The sequence below is a fragment of the Rhipicephalus sanguineus genome, chromosome 6 (genome assembly GCF_013339695.2).
Source record: "Rhipicephalus sanguineus isolate Rsan-2018 chromosome 6, BIME_Rsan_1.4, whole genome shotgun sequence".
Taxonomy (NCBI): Eukaryota; Metazoa; Arthropoda; class Arachnida; order Ixodida; family Ixodidae; genus Rhipicephalus; species Rhipicephalus sanguineus.
Genome location: NC_051181.1, coordinates 161579783 through 161594913, shown reverse-complemented (window position 1 = coordinate 161594913; position 15131 = coordinate 161579783). Strand labels below are relative to the sequence as shown.

General features: G+C 43.5%; 1 protein-coding gene across 1 annotated transcript; it reads left to right on the top strand.

Moving 5' to 3' along the window:
* The first annotated feature begins 1271 nt into the window (after window positions 1-1271).
* Window positions 1272-14530, top strand: LOC119396936 (proteasome subunit alpha type-5). Its single transcript, XM_037664322.2, has 8 exons — window positions 1272-1395; window positions 1711-1806; window positions 1886-2012; window positions 2657-2724; window positions 5420-5586; window positions 8024-8126; window positions 13135-13221; window positions 14386-14530. The coding sequence occupies exons 2-8, from the start codon at window positions 1711-1713 to the stop codon at window positions 14461-14463; spliced, it is 726 nt and encodes a 241-aa protein (XP_037520250.1). The 5' UTR covers window positions 1272-1395; the 3' UTR covers window positions 14464-14530.
* The last annotated feature ends 601 nt before the right edge of the window (window positions 14531-15131 follow it).

The window sequence follows — 15131 nt, the reverse complement described above, 5'->3', positions numbered from 1 at the left end:
CAGGACTGACATGGTGGACAGTGCGACAAAAACTGAAGTGCAAGCTTGTGCGTACTGAAGGTAACGTCATTTTGACAGCTCCCACAATGGACTACAGTCGACGCAGAAGCGCCATCTTTTTATAGTGGCCTGTGAGTCATATGTGGACCTCAGAAAAGCGTGAGCCCAGACTGAGTTTGTTGTGAAGCATAAAATCGTCACTAGGGGACCTCTAAATTTATTCATTGTATCGAGAAATTTGTCATATTGTTCTTCACTAAGTGTCCACAATACACGTGACGTAGGAGTTTTGCCGGGACATATGGAATTCTTATACAAGACACATCGGCGCAGAGGCACTAACTTTAAGTACAGTTTACACAAGGTGGCCTCGGGAAGAAAAAAAAATTTCTGCTTTTAATTGAAATCGGTAGGATTAAACTGCAATTGCCCATTTTTAGGCACGTTTTTCTTCACACGAAAAGCAGTGACGCTCTCATTTTTAAGTTCGCCACTTAGAGCAAATAGCATTTCCTTATAAGGGCTCCAAGTCAAAAGCGGCTTCAACTTTTCTAATTGTTAAACGCGGTTGTTGGTTCCTCAGACTTAAACTAATGAGAGTGAGGAATAAGTAAAGCGCTCACAGTTGCCTCGCATACTTAAAATGTCATCACCGGAACCACGTTCTTATATATGGACCCTCAGAAGTGTTTTTCTTCGATATCACGACCCACGCGATCTCGATCGCTTGGAGCGAGAGTTCAAGCGCAGTCATATTCGCCTTAACTTCATCACGGGGTGTTGAGCACGGCAAGGAGCACCTCAGATTGAAAACTTGATTTCATTACCACAAGCCCTAACAAAGCAGGCGTGGGATTCGTGCACAGTCAGTGTCTTCAATGATGCTGTCGCATGCCGTGCACTTGAGCTCGGTGCATCGTGCTTAGGCGATGGTACTTGCACTTACTACTACAGAAGGTTACTTGATAAAACATCGCATTATTACCAGCTCGAGTAAATTCAGCAAAAAGAACTGTACAGAATTACAGCCGCTAATAATGCGGCTCAAAGAGCACAAGTCGACCACGCACATCGAACAAGGCATCGAGCTCTGAAATGGCTTGTCTTGTCATGACTGAAAATGAATCGATGAGCTAAGATGCTAGCCAAAAATCAGCCATCTTCAAGCCTCGTATACTCAATTAAGAACTAGTAAATAAAAAAAATTACTTACATTACGAAAGCCTAATTATAGAAAAATGAGTTATTTACTTGTGAAACGGTACACTTATTTCAGTGCAAGTTTTTCAGATTTTGGCGTCCAGGCGGCGTACAGGCACCCACACGAGCTTGCAAGTCGGTCTGCGCCGGGTTGTGTTTTGGAGCTTATCGGCAATTTGAAAAGCGTCAGCGAAAGTAAGCACTAATTTTTCACGTGGAGAGTATTATTTAAACATCACTGGATATATTAAGCGCGTAACCTAATCTTGCTGTCTTCTCGTAAACTAAGTATCCGGAAGTCGTCTCGGCCGACGCTGAGAGTTGCATGTCATCCCCGCTGTTTATTGAATGTGAATTTTGAGTATTCGTCGTTGTTGCAAGAAAGAGCAAAGCGTAGTGATGCCCTGCTTCGTCGAGTACCATTCTAAACGTGTTGCTCTATTACTAACCAAACTGATTGACCCTTGCGAGGATTCCAAGACCTTCACACTGTCTTTCCTGGTCTCTTAGATGTTCATGACACGCTCAGAATACGATCGAGGGGTCAACACGTTCTCACCTGAGGGAAGGTTATTTCAAGTCGAATACGCGATTGAAGCAATCAAGGTGAGTAAAAGCTTCTCGTGAACACTAAGTGAAAGCTGCGAGGAGGAGCTTAACACCATAACCTGCCCTGTGATTTCAGCTTGGCTCTACAGCCATTGGTATACAAACTTCGGAAGGCGTTGTTCTGGCCGTCGAGAAGCGAGTGACGTCACCGCTCATGGAGCCTACCACAATCGAGAAGATCGTCGAGATCGACAACCACATCGGTAGGCGGACCCTTTATTTACCGTATCTATCAGTTGCCCACCCAGCGGTGGAAACAAGCTGATTATACTACGCACATAAGGGGTTGCAGCACATTATAGCTAAGTAAAGTTAAAAGAAATGTCATGCAAGCAAGCCACCTGGAACTCGACCTTCTTTTGAAAAAGTTAGGCAGAAATATAACTGCTGGGCTACATGCAACCAACTGAAGTGTTTTGTATGACCTACCCGTTTCGCTTGAACTCTTACACTCTCTATAAATGCCTGGCACACAGCGTCACAACGTACTGGTGCTCCAACATGGTGGCTATATTTAATGCCACGAAGTTCTGCTGGCGTGTGTGCCAGAAGTTCCTGCAGAACCACCGCCCTGAGCACAACAGATGCAACTTTTCAACATTGCTGGAACCTCCAACATGGCGGCTAAGATGACATCAGTGCAAACCATCTATCATAATCTGTTTCCTGGGTTCCTCTCATTTTCTCTTCGTTTGCATGTACTGTCAGCAAGGAGCAACGTGGAATTTGAGTTCGAGACCTGTGCTGCAGTGCATGTTACCAGTTTTATTTTCCCTTTCATGTTACCACTTAGCAAATATGTTTGATCACAAGGTGCTTAAGGGTGTCATGGTCTGTCTCTTTCAAGGATGTGCTGTCAGTGGCTTGATGGCTGATTCAAGAACTATGGTTGACCGGGCACGAGTGGAGGCTCAGGTGAGAACTGAGAGCCAAGTTCTTTACTTTTTTTATTGTTTTTTATTTTAGCTTATTCTCAAGTGCTGTTGGGATGATTGTAACAGCTGCTGTGTTACCTAAAAAGTGTTTTCGTTTTATTGGTTTTACCGATTATGTTTGATAATACTGTGTTACTATGCGTCTGCGTTGCTTGATAAGTGCTTCGCACATTACAACAGTTCTGCCATGGGAAATTCACCATCACTTTCTTCAGAAGGTGGCATTTGTGTGCTAGTTAGTACAGACACAAAAAAAATAGCTGTGACTAGAAACATAGTTTTACTACCTCTCTTTGTGTGTCTAATATATCTGCATACAGTAAAGGTTAAAAAAAAATTTCAGGGGACACTATCTGCCATCCTGACTGTGCCACTGAACACCACTCATTACTTATTTCTTCTAATTGTGTGTGCATTGTGAAGGCTGGACTTTCAGGTTGCACATTTTTAGGAGTTTTGCATTTGCTTTATAGACACCTGCTCCAAAAGCTCATTTTTACTCCAAAAATAATTCTTGCTTGCTCCAAAATGGCCTGGGCCAGTAGCATCACTGCAAATGACACCAGGCTATTTCTTGCACTTCACGAGATCTGCACTGTCTTTTCTTTTTCTTACTTCCTTTGCGGCTTATGTGCTGTGGTCATTGAATATATTACTTTCGGTATTCCGACTACGGTAAGCTGTTTATCTCACGAGCAGAAGGGGCAAATTTAAACACTTGAAAGGCAGTGGAAATGCTACTGCACTGAAGCTTCTGCCTCTTAGTTAGAGCAAGACAGTTTTAGTTGGGCCACACATGCTTCGGGCATACTAAAACAGAAAAATTTAGGAGCGTGATGACTGCGTTTCAAGTATGGTTTATAATAAAGTTGAAATGGTCAGAAGGAGAATCTCATGAAGGTGTAGCAGCAATGCATTTGCTTTCCAATAACTCTGTGTTGGACATATACAAAATGTTTTATTAGAAAGCATGCATAACCTGTTGCATTTTAACTGTTCAAGGGTCAAATTTTTTCACCATGTGCAACTCCACGGGATCACTTTTATTTATTGCAGATTTAATTTCTTAGAATCAACTGTTGGAGAAAACGTTACCACAATTTGTTTACCCTAGAGTGACAAATGAATGTTTTCCATAGGTATAGATGCATTGTTTATTAATTAACAAGAAGAATAAAAATATGAAAGAAACATATATTAAAGGGGCCCTGCAACACTTTTTGAGCATGTTCAGAAACACTGCCTATCGGTATTCGGGGCTCCTGAGAACACGCGCGCCAAACATTATAGCTCAGCACGTGGCCTGGAATTTACATAGAAATTAGTTTTCAAAGTCAGCCAAAAAGCTCTTACTCTACTCTCTACAAATGATGCCATATACCCAAATTACTGTGCCGTATACCCAAGTCCACGGTGATTGGCTGATTTCAGCATCGTGAGCTGCATTATTTACCATGGCCGCCGCGGGATGCTGCCATGTGCCCTCCTGCACGCGCTCGCGATCGCACTGAAAATAAGCCACGCGCTCGAAGAAAAAAAAAAGAAAAAAAAAGTCCTCAAGGTCATGACACGCGCTGACGAAGGGACGCATTTTCCTGCCCCCTTGTTGTCTCCCTTTCTGCGTAGCTTACAGTGCTCTCGCTGGCACGAAAGGAGAGAGAAAATGCTTGAAGCGTGCGACAAACCTGTGCAACGTCGCTCGTACTTGACAGATTTCAAAAATGTTTGCGGCATGTGATTCGCAAAGCGTCATGCGCCAATAGTGAGATTATTCCATTATAACTCTGAAGAGTGTTGCAGGGCCCTTTTAAAAATAAATATACACACCAGAAGAAATATGTTTCGCTTGCTGTGAAAAATGTGTGTACTATATTAACCTTTATCCCAATCAGAATCGTCATGCCGCACACACTTCCGAGAAGTTGCTACTTGGTCGAAGTTCGAGTGCGAGTTGGTGATTCCTCATCTCATATTGGCTGGCCTCCAATGAATCTGATTCTGCTTTGGCATTTTGGCATTAGTCCAAATCAAAATAATCACTGCTCGAGTGACTTGCAGCATAGAAACTGGAGAATACACCCATTGCATAGTAGCTGTGTATGTGAGGGCACAGAAGGAAACTGTGCATCCGTCATAAAGCCAAAGGAGTGAGAAACTTCCAGTAACCATACATCTTTTCACTGCTGAGAGGCAATAATTTTTTGCAGTTCTCAAAGGTAATCATTTTCCGCAGTTAAGAATAAAACACGCACGCACAACATCTTAATTCGTATATACCAGCACCCACTTGTGAGCAGCTGCAATCGCACCCCGTTGGCAATAAACAAGCGCGCAAGTGCAGCAAAAGGAAGTCGCCTACAAGGTGAAACCAAAACTTTCCGCACATATGGTTGTGCAAGCGATAGTTGATTCACTAGCCTAAACAAACCTAAAAAAAAGGTCAGTGTAGCAGACAAAAATTCTTTGGATTCCTACAGGGTGACGGCATTTGGAAAAAAAAGAGGAAGAGTTGCAAAATAGGAGCCTTCTTCAAACATACAAATGTTGTTGTAAATGTACGGCATTGACCAATTATTACTTGTTTGCCACGCCATAAAATATTACATCATTATAAGTGATGTTGTCGCAAGTTGGCTTTTGAATGCTGCTCATCTGTTCTTTTCTCCCTGCTTCAGAACCACTGGTTTCTCTACAACGAAAAGATGCAAGTGGAAAGTGTGGCCCTGGCTGTTTCAAACTTGGCCATCCAGTTTGGCGACAGTGATGATGATGGGAATGCCATGAGCCGGCCATTTGGTGTAGCCATCCTCTTTGCTGGCATTGACGCCAAGGGCCCACAACTGTGAGTACCACCCGCCGTAGTGGTTCTATGGCTTTGTGGCTCTGCTCTAATGAAAGATTGCAGTTTCAATTCCCTGCTATAGTAGCTACATTCCTATGGAAAGGGAATGCAAAAATGCTTGTGCAGAGTGATTTGGGTGCCTTTTTAAAGAAGCTCAGGTAGTTAGAGGTGATCTGAGGCACCCCACTACGGCATTCTTCAGAGCCTCGATGTTGGTTTGGGATGTTAAACTCAGTTTATGCATAATTTAGCTGTGAATAACATGTCTGCTTACTCCTCTGAAACCTTAGACTAGAGAGTGCAAATCAAAAGGTAATTAGTTTTGTTACTGACTGCCCTGCAGCATAGGTAGAATGCATTACTACTACAGTTAAACCCGATCTAACAAAACCCGATTTGACAGAGTTCCTGATCTAACAAAGTTCCCGACCTAACGAAAAAATTTCATTCCACGGCATGTAGTCATAGAATTCAGTGCTGTCATCAACCCGAATTAACGAATGAACTTGGCCACCAAACCCAGTTTAAGCGAAGTTTTTCTTGAATAACTGAGTGAAGGAGCGGGGATTTCTCAATAATTTTGGCCCATACAGGCTTTTCTTTGAGCATTCGTGCTAATTCTATCGTGTTCAAACATCTAGGTGCCCTAGTCATGGCCCTAGCTTTATTTTGATGAGGTTGTAAGCTGTGCCCCTGCACGAAACAACAGACTCAACAGTACGTGGCGCTCTTACGTACCAAATTGCGCTATGGGCAGTGTTGGTTGCTCTAGTTATTTCGTGGTTTACACAACATGTGGGACTGATAGTCTCCTTCCAAATTTCTCGCACAGTCTGCACGCACACTCACTACATTTGTTCGCTGCCACATTGCATATCGATAGCCTGTCACAGCAAGCTACTTGGTAGCTTGCCTGGACATAAAACCCCTCATGCTTGGGCAACATGGCAGGCTCTATTGTTGCCCACAAGCTGCCCTTGTGGGTTTTGAACATGAGCAGGCATGGTGGCAAAAACAATGCCGAGGTGGCTTTTGGGTGTCTCTACATTACAATTTTAGATATCGAAGGACTGAAATATCCCTTTCTCAAGATTACGACCCTCCATATTTAACAAAATAATTCAGGCGTGGTCATCACTTCGTTAAATCGAGTTTCAACTGCATACATATCATGTGTATGATCAATTGAAAGTACGTAGCTGCATTATTTTACCAAAGCCAGTGTGAAACTAAAGAAGACTAAGCATACAGGTGTGTGTTTAGGCACAAGTATAACTCTCTATATTCTTTGTTTTTTCTATTATGAGAGCTTGGTATGTCTCTCTCGTTTTACTCCTATCCGTTAAGTAATAGCGCTCGTGCCATATTTTGGATACTGTAAGAACTGTGACGGGCATGACTTGGCACCCTACATGACATCTTTTGCTCTGTGTGGTAGTATTGCATGCATGCAAGTTCTGTTTAGGGATTGAGTAAAGCCCAATTTAATTAAGCACATCAGCAAGGCATGTGGCTCACCCATTTGCCTCAAGATATAACCCGATAACATTACCCATTCTTAAAGGGACACTAAAGGCAAATATTAAGTCGACGTTGATTGTTGAAATAGCGGCCCAGAAACCTCATAGTGCTACTTTTATGCCAAGGAAGTGCTTATTCTGAAATAAAATCACGTTTTAGTGGTCCGCATCGCGTTAGCGCACTTCAAATCACCCGCCTGAAATCAGACTTTCATACGTCACTGCTGCCGTGCCCAACGTCGCCCGCCTTTACTGCGCGGCAGCTGACACTAGTAGCAGCAGAGCAAAAGTAGCAGGACCCACAGCAGCAACAACGGCCATCGAAGAAATCGAAGCTTGCCGCAATGGATGTTGACGGTGAACTTGACAACGAGGCATTGGCTCGCGATGCTGGGCTGTACGCCGCAGCAGTACGCGATCCCGAAACTATCACTGAGACGCGACCGTGTGAGCGAAGCAGGGCGCCAGGCGAAGCGCAGTTCCCCAGGGCAACGCCACAGAGGTTCTTTTTTCCATGAATCAAACGGAAATGAACGAACAACATTTTATTATGTCTTCTGAAGCACGGAAGGTTCTTTTTTTATTGCTGCTAGTTTGATTACTAGTGATTTATTGTAGGCAGACTCTCATACGTCATCGGGATCACTTCTAAAATGCCCCACTCTGGGCGCTCATCATGTGATACATTTAGCTTAATTTCTCGGTAAGTAGGGCACTGCTGTTGATAATACTGCCGTTTTAGAAGTTGTCATACATTGATCTTTCACTCTGGCATGAATTGTTATTTGCCTTTAGTGTCCCTTTAAAGTTATGGTAATACTTAATCTCCTGTGTAAAAATATTTTGTTGCTGTGAGTTTTTAAAAGGGATGAAGCATTTTCCCAACACAATGTTGATGTTCTCTTATCCTTTGACAGGTATCACATGGACCCCTCCGGTACTTATGTTCAGTACAATGCAAAGGCAATTGGTTCAGGTTCCGAGGGTGCCCAGCAAGCACTTCAGGAGAAATATCACAAGGCAAGCCATTACACATCAACTACCATATGTGCATTACAGTATAACCTCATTACAACAGACCTTCATAGTGAAGAGGATTTTGGTCTGTTGTAAAGGGAGTATGTGAAATCCGAGTACTGTTGCAAGAGACTTTTATGTAAACAGTGAACGGGTCTGTTATAACTGGAGAGAATTACAAGTCAAACATGGTCGAAGATCGGATTTATTCTTAACAGACGACAAAAAAAAAAAAATTTCGACTTTTGGAAAATTGCATTTTCAGTTGCTGTAGCCCTTTTTCAATCTGGTTCCAAAATATCTTCACTGAAAATTACGTAGAAGTGCTGTAAAAAATTTTTTGTGTCTCCTGACTTGGCGAAAATTGCGGAGACAGCAGAAAAAAAAACAAACAAAAAAACCCCAGCGTTTTTCAAAATTATAGCTCAGCAACGATGCAACCGGGTGCCACCATTTTGGGCTTGTCGTAAAGAGCATTTCTCCATGTTCAAGTTCTCCGTTTCAGCTAGCTTCTCCATTCAGTAACAAGCGTACAAAAAGCACATGTTTGAAGTTCAATTCGACGCCTGTTGAAAATTGCGGCGCTACTTAGTGACGCGTTCGCACTCGTTCTGTGTTCACTGGTTGATGGTAATTTAGAATATAATGACGCTTTAGTTTGGCAGCTCCAAACAGAAGCTCAATCAGATTACGATAGCGCACCGCACTCGTCGCAAACATCGCATACGTGCGTAGAACATCACAGGTCTGCGACTGTAATAGCTAGCGTTGACTCGTTGGACCCGCTGTTAGAGTTTCTGCTAATCAGCACTTCGTAGCTTATGACGAAGACCACAAATATTGTAACAGCATTTTTGAACAGTCGTATTGGCGTGAGACTGAAGACCACTTATGTAGCCTATACTCATGTAATGGTCGCAGTTTTTTTTTATTATTATTTCAAGATACAGTCGACGTCCGATTTCCCGGACCCTCAAGGGACCGCGAAAACGTCCGGAAAATCGGGCAGTCCGGAAAAACGAATGCACGTGAAAACGCACATTTTTGGTAGGTATTTTTCGCTGACGGAGAGGGTCACAGCCGGAGTACAAGATTCCCATAGCAATTCAGCCAATGCATTGTTTAGGTGGCTCTGAAAAGAGCCGTTTATAAAAAAAAAAAATACGACGTGGCCGGCACTACCTCATAGGTAAGCACTTGGGCGCAAAGAAGTCGCTTATTTTCTTTTGCACGGTCCACTTGCCCGCGATTATGTCTGCCTCAATTTCAGTCAACGTCATGTTGCGCTGTACACCAATGACAGTGTCATCAGTGCTCGCGTCAGCTCCGTGTTCGTTGGCTGTGTAGGAGCTGGCTCTTCGTTCTCGGTGTCGGCATCGGAATCCTCCGTAACTTGATGAATGATTTCGTCATCGGTCAACTCCGCACATAGCTCGAGGTCTTTGTCAGCGTCGGCGAAGCCCTCAAGGGTTATCTCGGCTGGAATCAACACGCCGCCAGCGCGCAGATCGTCGAAGGCAACGTCCGCGGATGGCAGTTCGTCATCGTGAGCCTACGAGGTGGCTTTGTGCGCTTCGAAGGCGCGGACAAAGACGAAGGAGCAGTCGGTGCCATTGCTGTAAACGGCGAATCCGCTCGACGAAAAGCGCAGCACGAAACAGCTAGGAACTCGGTGGATGCTGAAGGTCGGGAAACGTGATCACTGAAGGTAGCGCGCAGCAGCAAACGATCAACCACAGACACGACCGCGGAGCTGGCACAGCTGACGAAACAACACGTGAACGAACACAGTGAGGTTTGGCTTGGCTAAGCTACGGCTGGCAACGGATTGACACGTGCGGTTTCGAGGTTACGGACGGCAGCCGCGGCGCGGTGCGGCATTGCTGCTGATGCACGGGTTCAAGGATATGAAAATGAAAACAATCAAAATGGCGGCGTCGGTGGTGACTTTGGGTTGGCGGTTAACAGTAAAAAGTCCGGGAAATCGGATGGCGAAGGCTATAAGCGTCCGGAATTTCGGACTTTTTAATACATTGACTCTACGGGGAACTTGACGGTGCCACAGATGAGTCCGGGAAATCAGGCATGTCCGGAATTTCAGGCGTCCGGGAAATCGGACGTCGACTGTATTTGGAGTGACAGTGACAATAGTGGGTGTGCAGCCATTACATTGTGAAAAAGACACACCTTTTTCTTTTGTAAATATTTTTCTGGTGGTAGTACCACTTGCCTTTATTACACTACAGTACTCACTTGTACCAAGAGAAAAAAATATTGTCACTTTTACATGTTTGCAAGAATGTTGGTACATTCTTGCCCTTTTCCTTTTCCAAACTTGTGTCTTTTCACTCGCCTCGGTCTCAGATGTTAGTTCTCTGTTCCATTGAGCTTGTTAGACCTTGAAGCTTTTCTCCACCGTTTTTCAAAAAAGCGGCACCCACGCTTCAAGAATGTAGGGACACACATTCACACAGGATGCCCTCTTCAGCCGACAAGTCGGTATTTTTTGGTGGACAGTCATTGCCATCTGCTCGGTGTATGTACAGCAAAATCCACTCCTAAAGGGTTTGTTTTCGGAGACATCCAGTTTCTGAAGCATGGAGGTCATACCTCCAGTTACGACCCCTCACTCCGTTTCACGTGCACGAAGCTGTTGCCACATGCTTTCTGTCAGGAGTCCCCTGAAGCTATCCAGGACAAGTAAAAAGTGCGTGTCGGTATTTTCACTTGGTTGCTACAGTCGCCGACTGTTTATTCGGATGCTGAAAATACAGACATGCTCGTTTATTCAGGCACTTTCACGGCACCACCACTCGTCCCATTGAAGTAATGTAAATTCACAACCGAAAATTCGGACGCCCCACTGTGCACCATTCGATTTTTTGGACTCCGGCTGCACGATCAAGTGTTACATCAATTGCCATGACAAGCTGTCAGCGATGTTTACAATTATTTTTACTTGTTTGCCTCCGCGCCCCTCTGAAGAGGAACCCCGCTCATACCTATGGCCAGCACTAAAAGGTTGCACTGGCTATGGCTGGAGGTCGTGCTAGTGTCAAAATTCATGCAGAAATTACAATTGCCGACCTCAAAGGCTATGTTTGTTGGCTTCAAGTAATGGTTGCCTTCTGGCTTCAAGTAATGGTTGCCAGTCAAGTATCCATTGAATAGCTGCCATGGCCAAACTGCAGGCCAGGCCAAGCCACGCTCGGAGTCAGCTTGGTGTAGCGTTTGAGGGCTTGCGTTACAGTGAACTAGTACACCGTATTTGCGTTATCAGTGGTTTCTGCAACTTAGCCTGATCTGCGTCTCGTGCATTGTGTCTCGCAGTCTCATTTGTTGCTTGGCACGTGAGGCTTGAATTCTACTAAAATGGCTCCGACGCCACCCATTCAAACTGCGCTGTCGAGAGCAGTCAAGAAATGCGGCAACTACAAGACACTGATGATGTCAAAAAAAAAAATAGTTGTTCATCAAGTTGAAGGTGGCCTACCTCAACCTGAAGTTGCTTGGGAGTTCTTGCAGAGTTGGACGATGATGAGATCATCCGCCAGGTCCTCGAACTAGTGCAGGCCGTAACAGTGCTATTGTCGACCTACAGCGATGGCCAAACACTGGCTGACTTGGTCACGTGTAAGCATGCCTGTGTTCAGATGTGCATTGACAAGTTTTTCCGGCCATTGGGCCAGTAAAGGTGCTTTTTTTCTGGTGAATCCTGTTTTTCGAACTCTCGATTATTCGAACTTTTCAGCGGTTCCCGCTGAATCCGCATAAACGGTCGGCGACTGTATTCCCAAATGCACGTCAGCCAGTCTCACTAGCTCATTGGTCATCCAACCTCGCGTGGACCTTCATAAGTATGACATATTGTCACTGTCTTTCGGCCGCCTTTGTGAGAATGTGATGCTCTTCTTTCCCATCACCTCTACTTTCACTTTATCAGGTGCATCAAAACAAACCAAGGTTTGATCAGCGTTTCCAACCTGAGAGAGCAGGTATCCGCGCTTTTCTTGGGAGCACGATTGTTGCGCACGCTTTCTTAACCTGGATCGTCCGACCAGCTGCTCCTTGTCCGCTTCCTTTGGTGAAGTTAATGATTGTCGATATAGCTCATGTATTTCCCCCTCAAGAAGCAATGCTGCTGGTGAACTTCTCAACACAAAAACACAGGAACAAAGAGCGAAGATCGATACACTCCATAGAACACTTTATTTAAGCAGCAATTCTGAGATTTCACGTGATTGGCGGACAAGAAAGAAGAGAAGCATCAATGGGGTGACAGTGGCACTGGAACTGGCTATTCTTGATGATGATGAAGGTGATGGTTGTGGTCTTCTCATCTGTATCGGAAGGGTACTTCTCAGTGCCCTGAGCAGAAGGATAAAAAATGACAATATAATAAAACAAAAATGTACAATAGACTCTCTTTAAACGTAAACTGAAGGGAACAGGAAAATGTGTTCCGTTTATCAGGAGTTCCGTTTACCGAGAGATGAACAGGGGTGCGCAATTCAAGTAAAAAACCTAGCAGGTTAGTCAGTTCCATATAAGGGATTTCTGTTTACTCTCAACATGCACCTTCTTCACTGCTCTAATGACCACCATTTCGAAAGTCTCGCCTTTGTGATGAATGTCACTTCCTGGGAATGCACATATGCGTCGTGGATGTAGTGCGCTTCTGCATAACCAACTGCCTCAGGAAATGTAGCCCCATCTGGTTGACAAGGGCACAAGTGTTCACACCAGAGCACGATGTGTTCACTGTTCTCCTTGCCCTTCTCGCATGCCCTACACTGCACAGTAGTGTTGTCCAGTGATTGTTGGAAGTTCCCTTGATACCTACCTGCCAGCATTAATAAATATTAATGCCCCAGATACCACTAACAGGCACTAACCTCCTACTTGACATCAGAATGAGTACTTTAAATTTTATATTGTATGTTAATGGATACTCTGGCAAAAAAAGACAGTGACATTATAATACTTTGTTTTTGCACTGTTTGTTCTTTAGACGATGACACTGAATGAGGCGACCACGAACGCCCTTACTATACTCAAGCAAGTCATGGAGGAAAAGCTCAACTCTACAAACGTAGAGGTACATGTCTTTCAACACATTGTGACTCAGTGGTCTTACTGCCAACCTGTTGGCGAAAGTGCTTGTGGGTGTTTGCAAATGCTCGGTTACTTCGCTACATATGTGGGCTGTTGTACAAATTATTGTAAATTTTGGGTTGTAAATTATTGTACACTGACTGAATCACACTTGTCTAGAGCTGTGGAACGTGTGGCTGTGGACGCTCTTGTTGTCTGCAGCTGCTACCTCACGTTATCTACAAGCTTCTGTTCATGCTTGAATTGTAGCACAAGGACCTAGCATGCAGTATGACTATGTCAGGTGTCATTGCGGCTTCAGTCATTGCATATTTCTGCAGAAAACAGCAGCTGAAGCGGCCGGCTGGGCGCTCTGGACAAGTGTGATTCTACCTGTACGCTGCAGCTGTCTCTTGCTCTTTCGTGTGTGTACTGCTGTTTAGCTGCAAAATAATTTTTTTGTTGCTTGGTTCTTTTGTTTCAGATCGCTTCAGTTACTTTCAAACAAAACAGACATTGCAGCCCGCTTTACAACCAGTCTTAAAAACACAAAAAGAAAAGAAGTACATAATTATAGACAAAATAACAAACATGGCCAAATCATAGAAAGTGTAAAGACCAGTGCATCTGTAGTGTTGTAGTAAAAACATGTTCCTTTTCTTATTTGACAGGATAACTGAACAACAGATCGCTACATGTAGGATATTTTTTGCTTCCATCTAATACTTTGTCCTGTCAGAGGGTCGTGCAGCAGTTTTTGAATAGCATATGTGTAAACTTCTCTTAGGTAGTGCTTTTTTTTTATTATGTGACCCAGTTATTTTAATGCTGTGCATGTAGTAGGGAGTCCATAATATTGCTTGACATGCTGCCTGCCTTTTCTTCTATCTTTTCTTCAAAATTTGCGCTGAATATGAGACGAAAACCATGGGGGTTTAACAGTGGCAGCATTTGATTGTCTAGAACTCCATTGATACAAGATGAATTCAGAAAGACTGCTGGAAAAGATTGGCCATGATACACACCCGATATCAGACAAATTCCACACCTCTTGCAGGGACCCTTCAACATTTCTACTTTGGTTGGCAGTTTTTTTTTAGGTTAGAACATGGTTCAGACATAGATTTTCAGTAAAGAAAGTTAACATCGGTCTCTTGTTGTGTTTTAGGTCGCTAATGTCACAAAGGAAAAGGGCTACCACATGTTGACCAAGGAGGAGGTTGAGGCAGTCATCAACACCATATGAGATATGTTTGTTGCAGCTTTTTTTTTCTTGAAGGATGCAGTCCGGCCCTTGAAATAAACTTTTTTTTACATGTGAAGCAACATGACTTTGCAAGATCAGAATGATGCACTGTCTTTCTCATGGATGCCATCGTGCTTATGTAAGAAAGAAACACATGTTTGAAGCATATCTGTCTAAATACAAAAGCTATAGCTTTTGTAATTAGAGAGCTATTTCAATATTATAAAGGCTATACAATTACAAAAGCAATCTAATTACAAAAGCTAAAGCTTTTCTAAGTAGACGGTTGAAAACTCTTTGAGAACATACGGTACTATATGTATAATTAGTTGAAAAAGTTTCAGAAATTGCTTGGTGGAAAAGTTAAATTTTTCTTGTAAACATTACATATGATGAAATTAAAAAGCAAAGTAGTCATGCATGTGCAACTGATTAGCCTCAAATGATTAAAACTTTTCTCATGTGTTGTGTGTTGTGTAGTATTTTTTTATAGTAACTTACAGTAGATGTTTTTTTAAGCTTTAGCTATGCCATCTTGTGTCACTAGCAAATGAGAATGGCCTAAGAAAACATAGGCATACAATATTGTCTTGAGATTCGTTCTTAACTCTTTAAAATATTATGCAAGATCTCGAAGTGATGGGGGAATGGTTAACGCTAAAGGAATA

What these genes read in the sequence shown, in the direction of transcription:
- LOC119396936 (XM_037664322.2), top strand. Translation starts at nt 1,711, where the DNA reads ATGTTCATGACACGCTCAGAATACGATCGAGGGGTCAACACGTTCTCA. An exon ending in GACGCCAAGGGCCCACAACT is followed by an intron (nt 5,587 to 8,023) that starts GTGAGTACCACC and finishes ATCCTTTGACAG; the next exon opens with GTATCACATGGACCCCTCCG. An exon ending in TCAACTCTACAAACGTAGAG is followed by an intron (nt 13,222 to 14,385) that starts GTACATGTCTTT and finishes GTTGTGTTTTAG; the next exon opens with GTCGCTAATGTCACAAAGGA.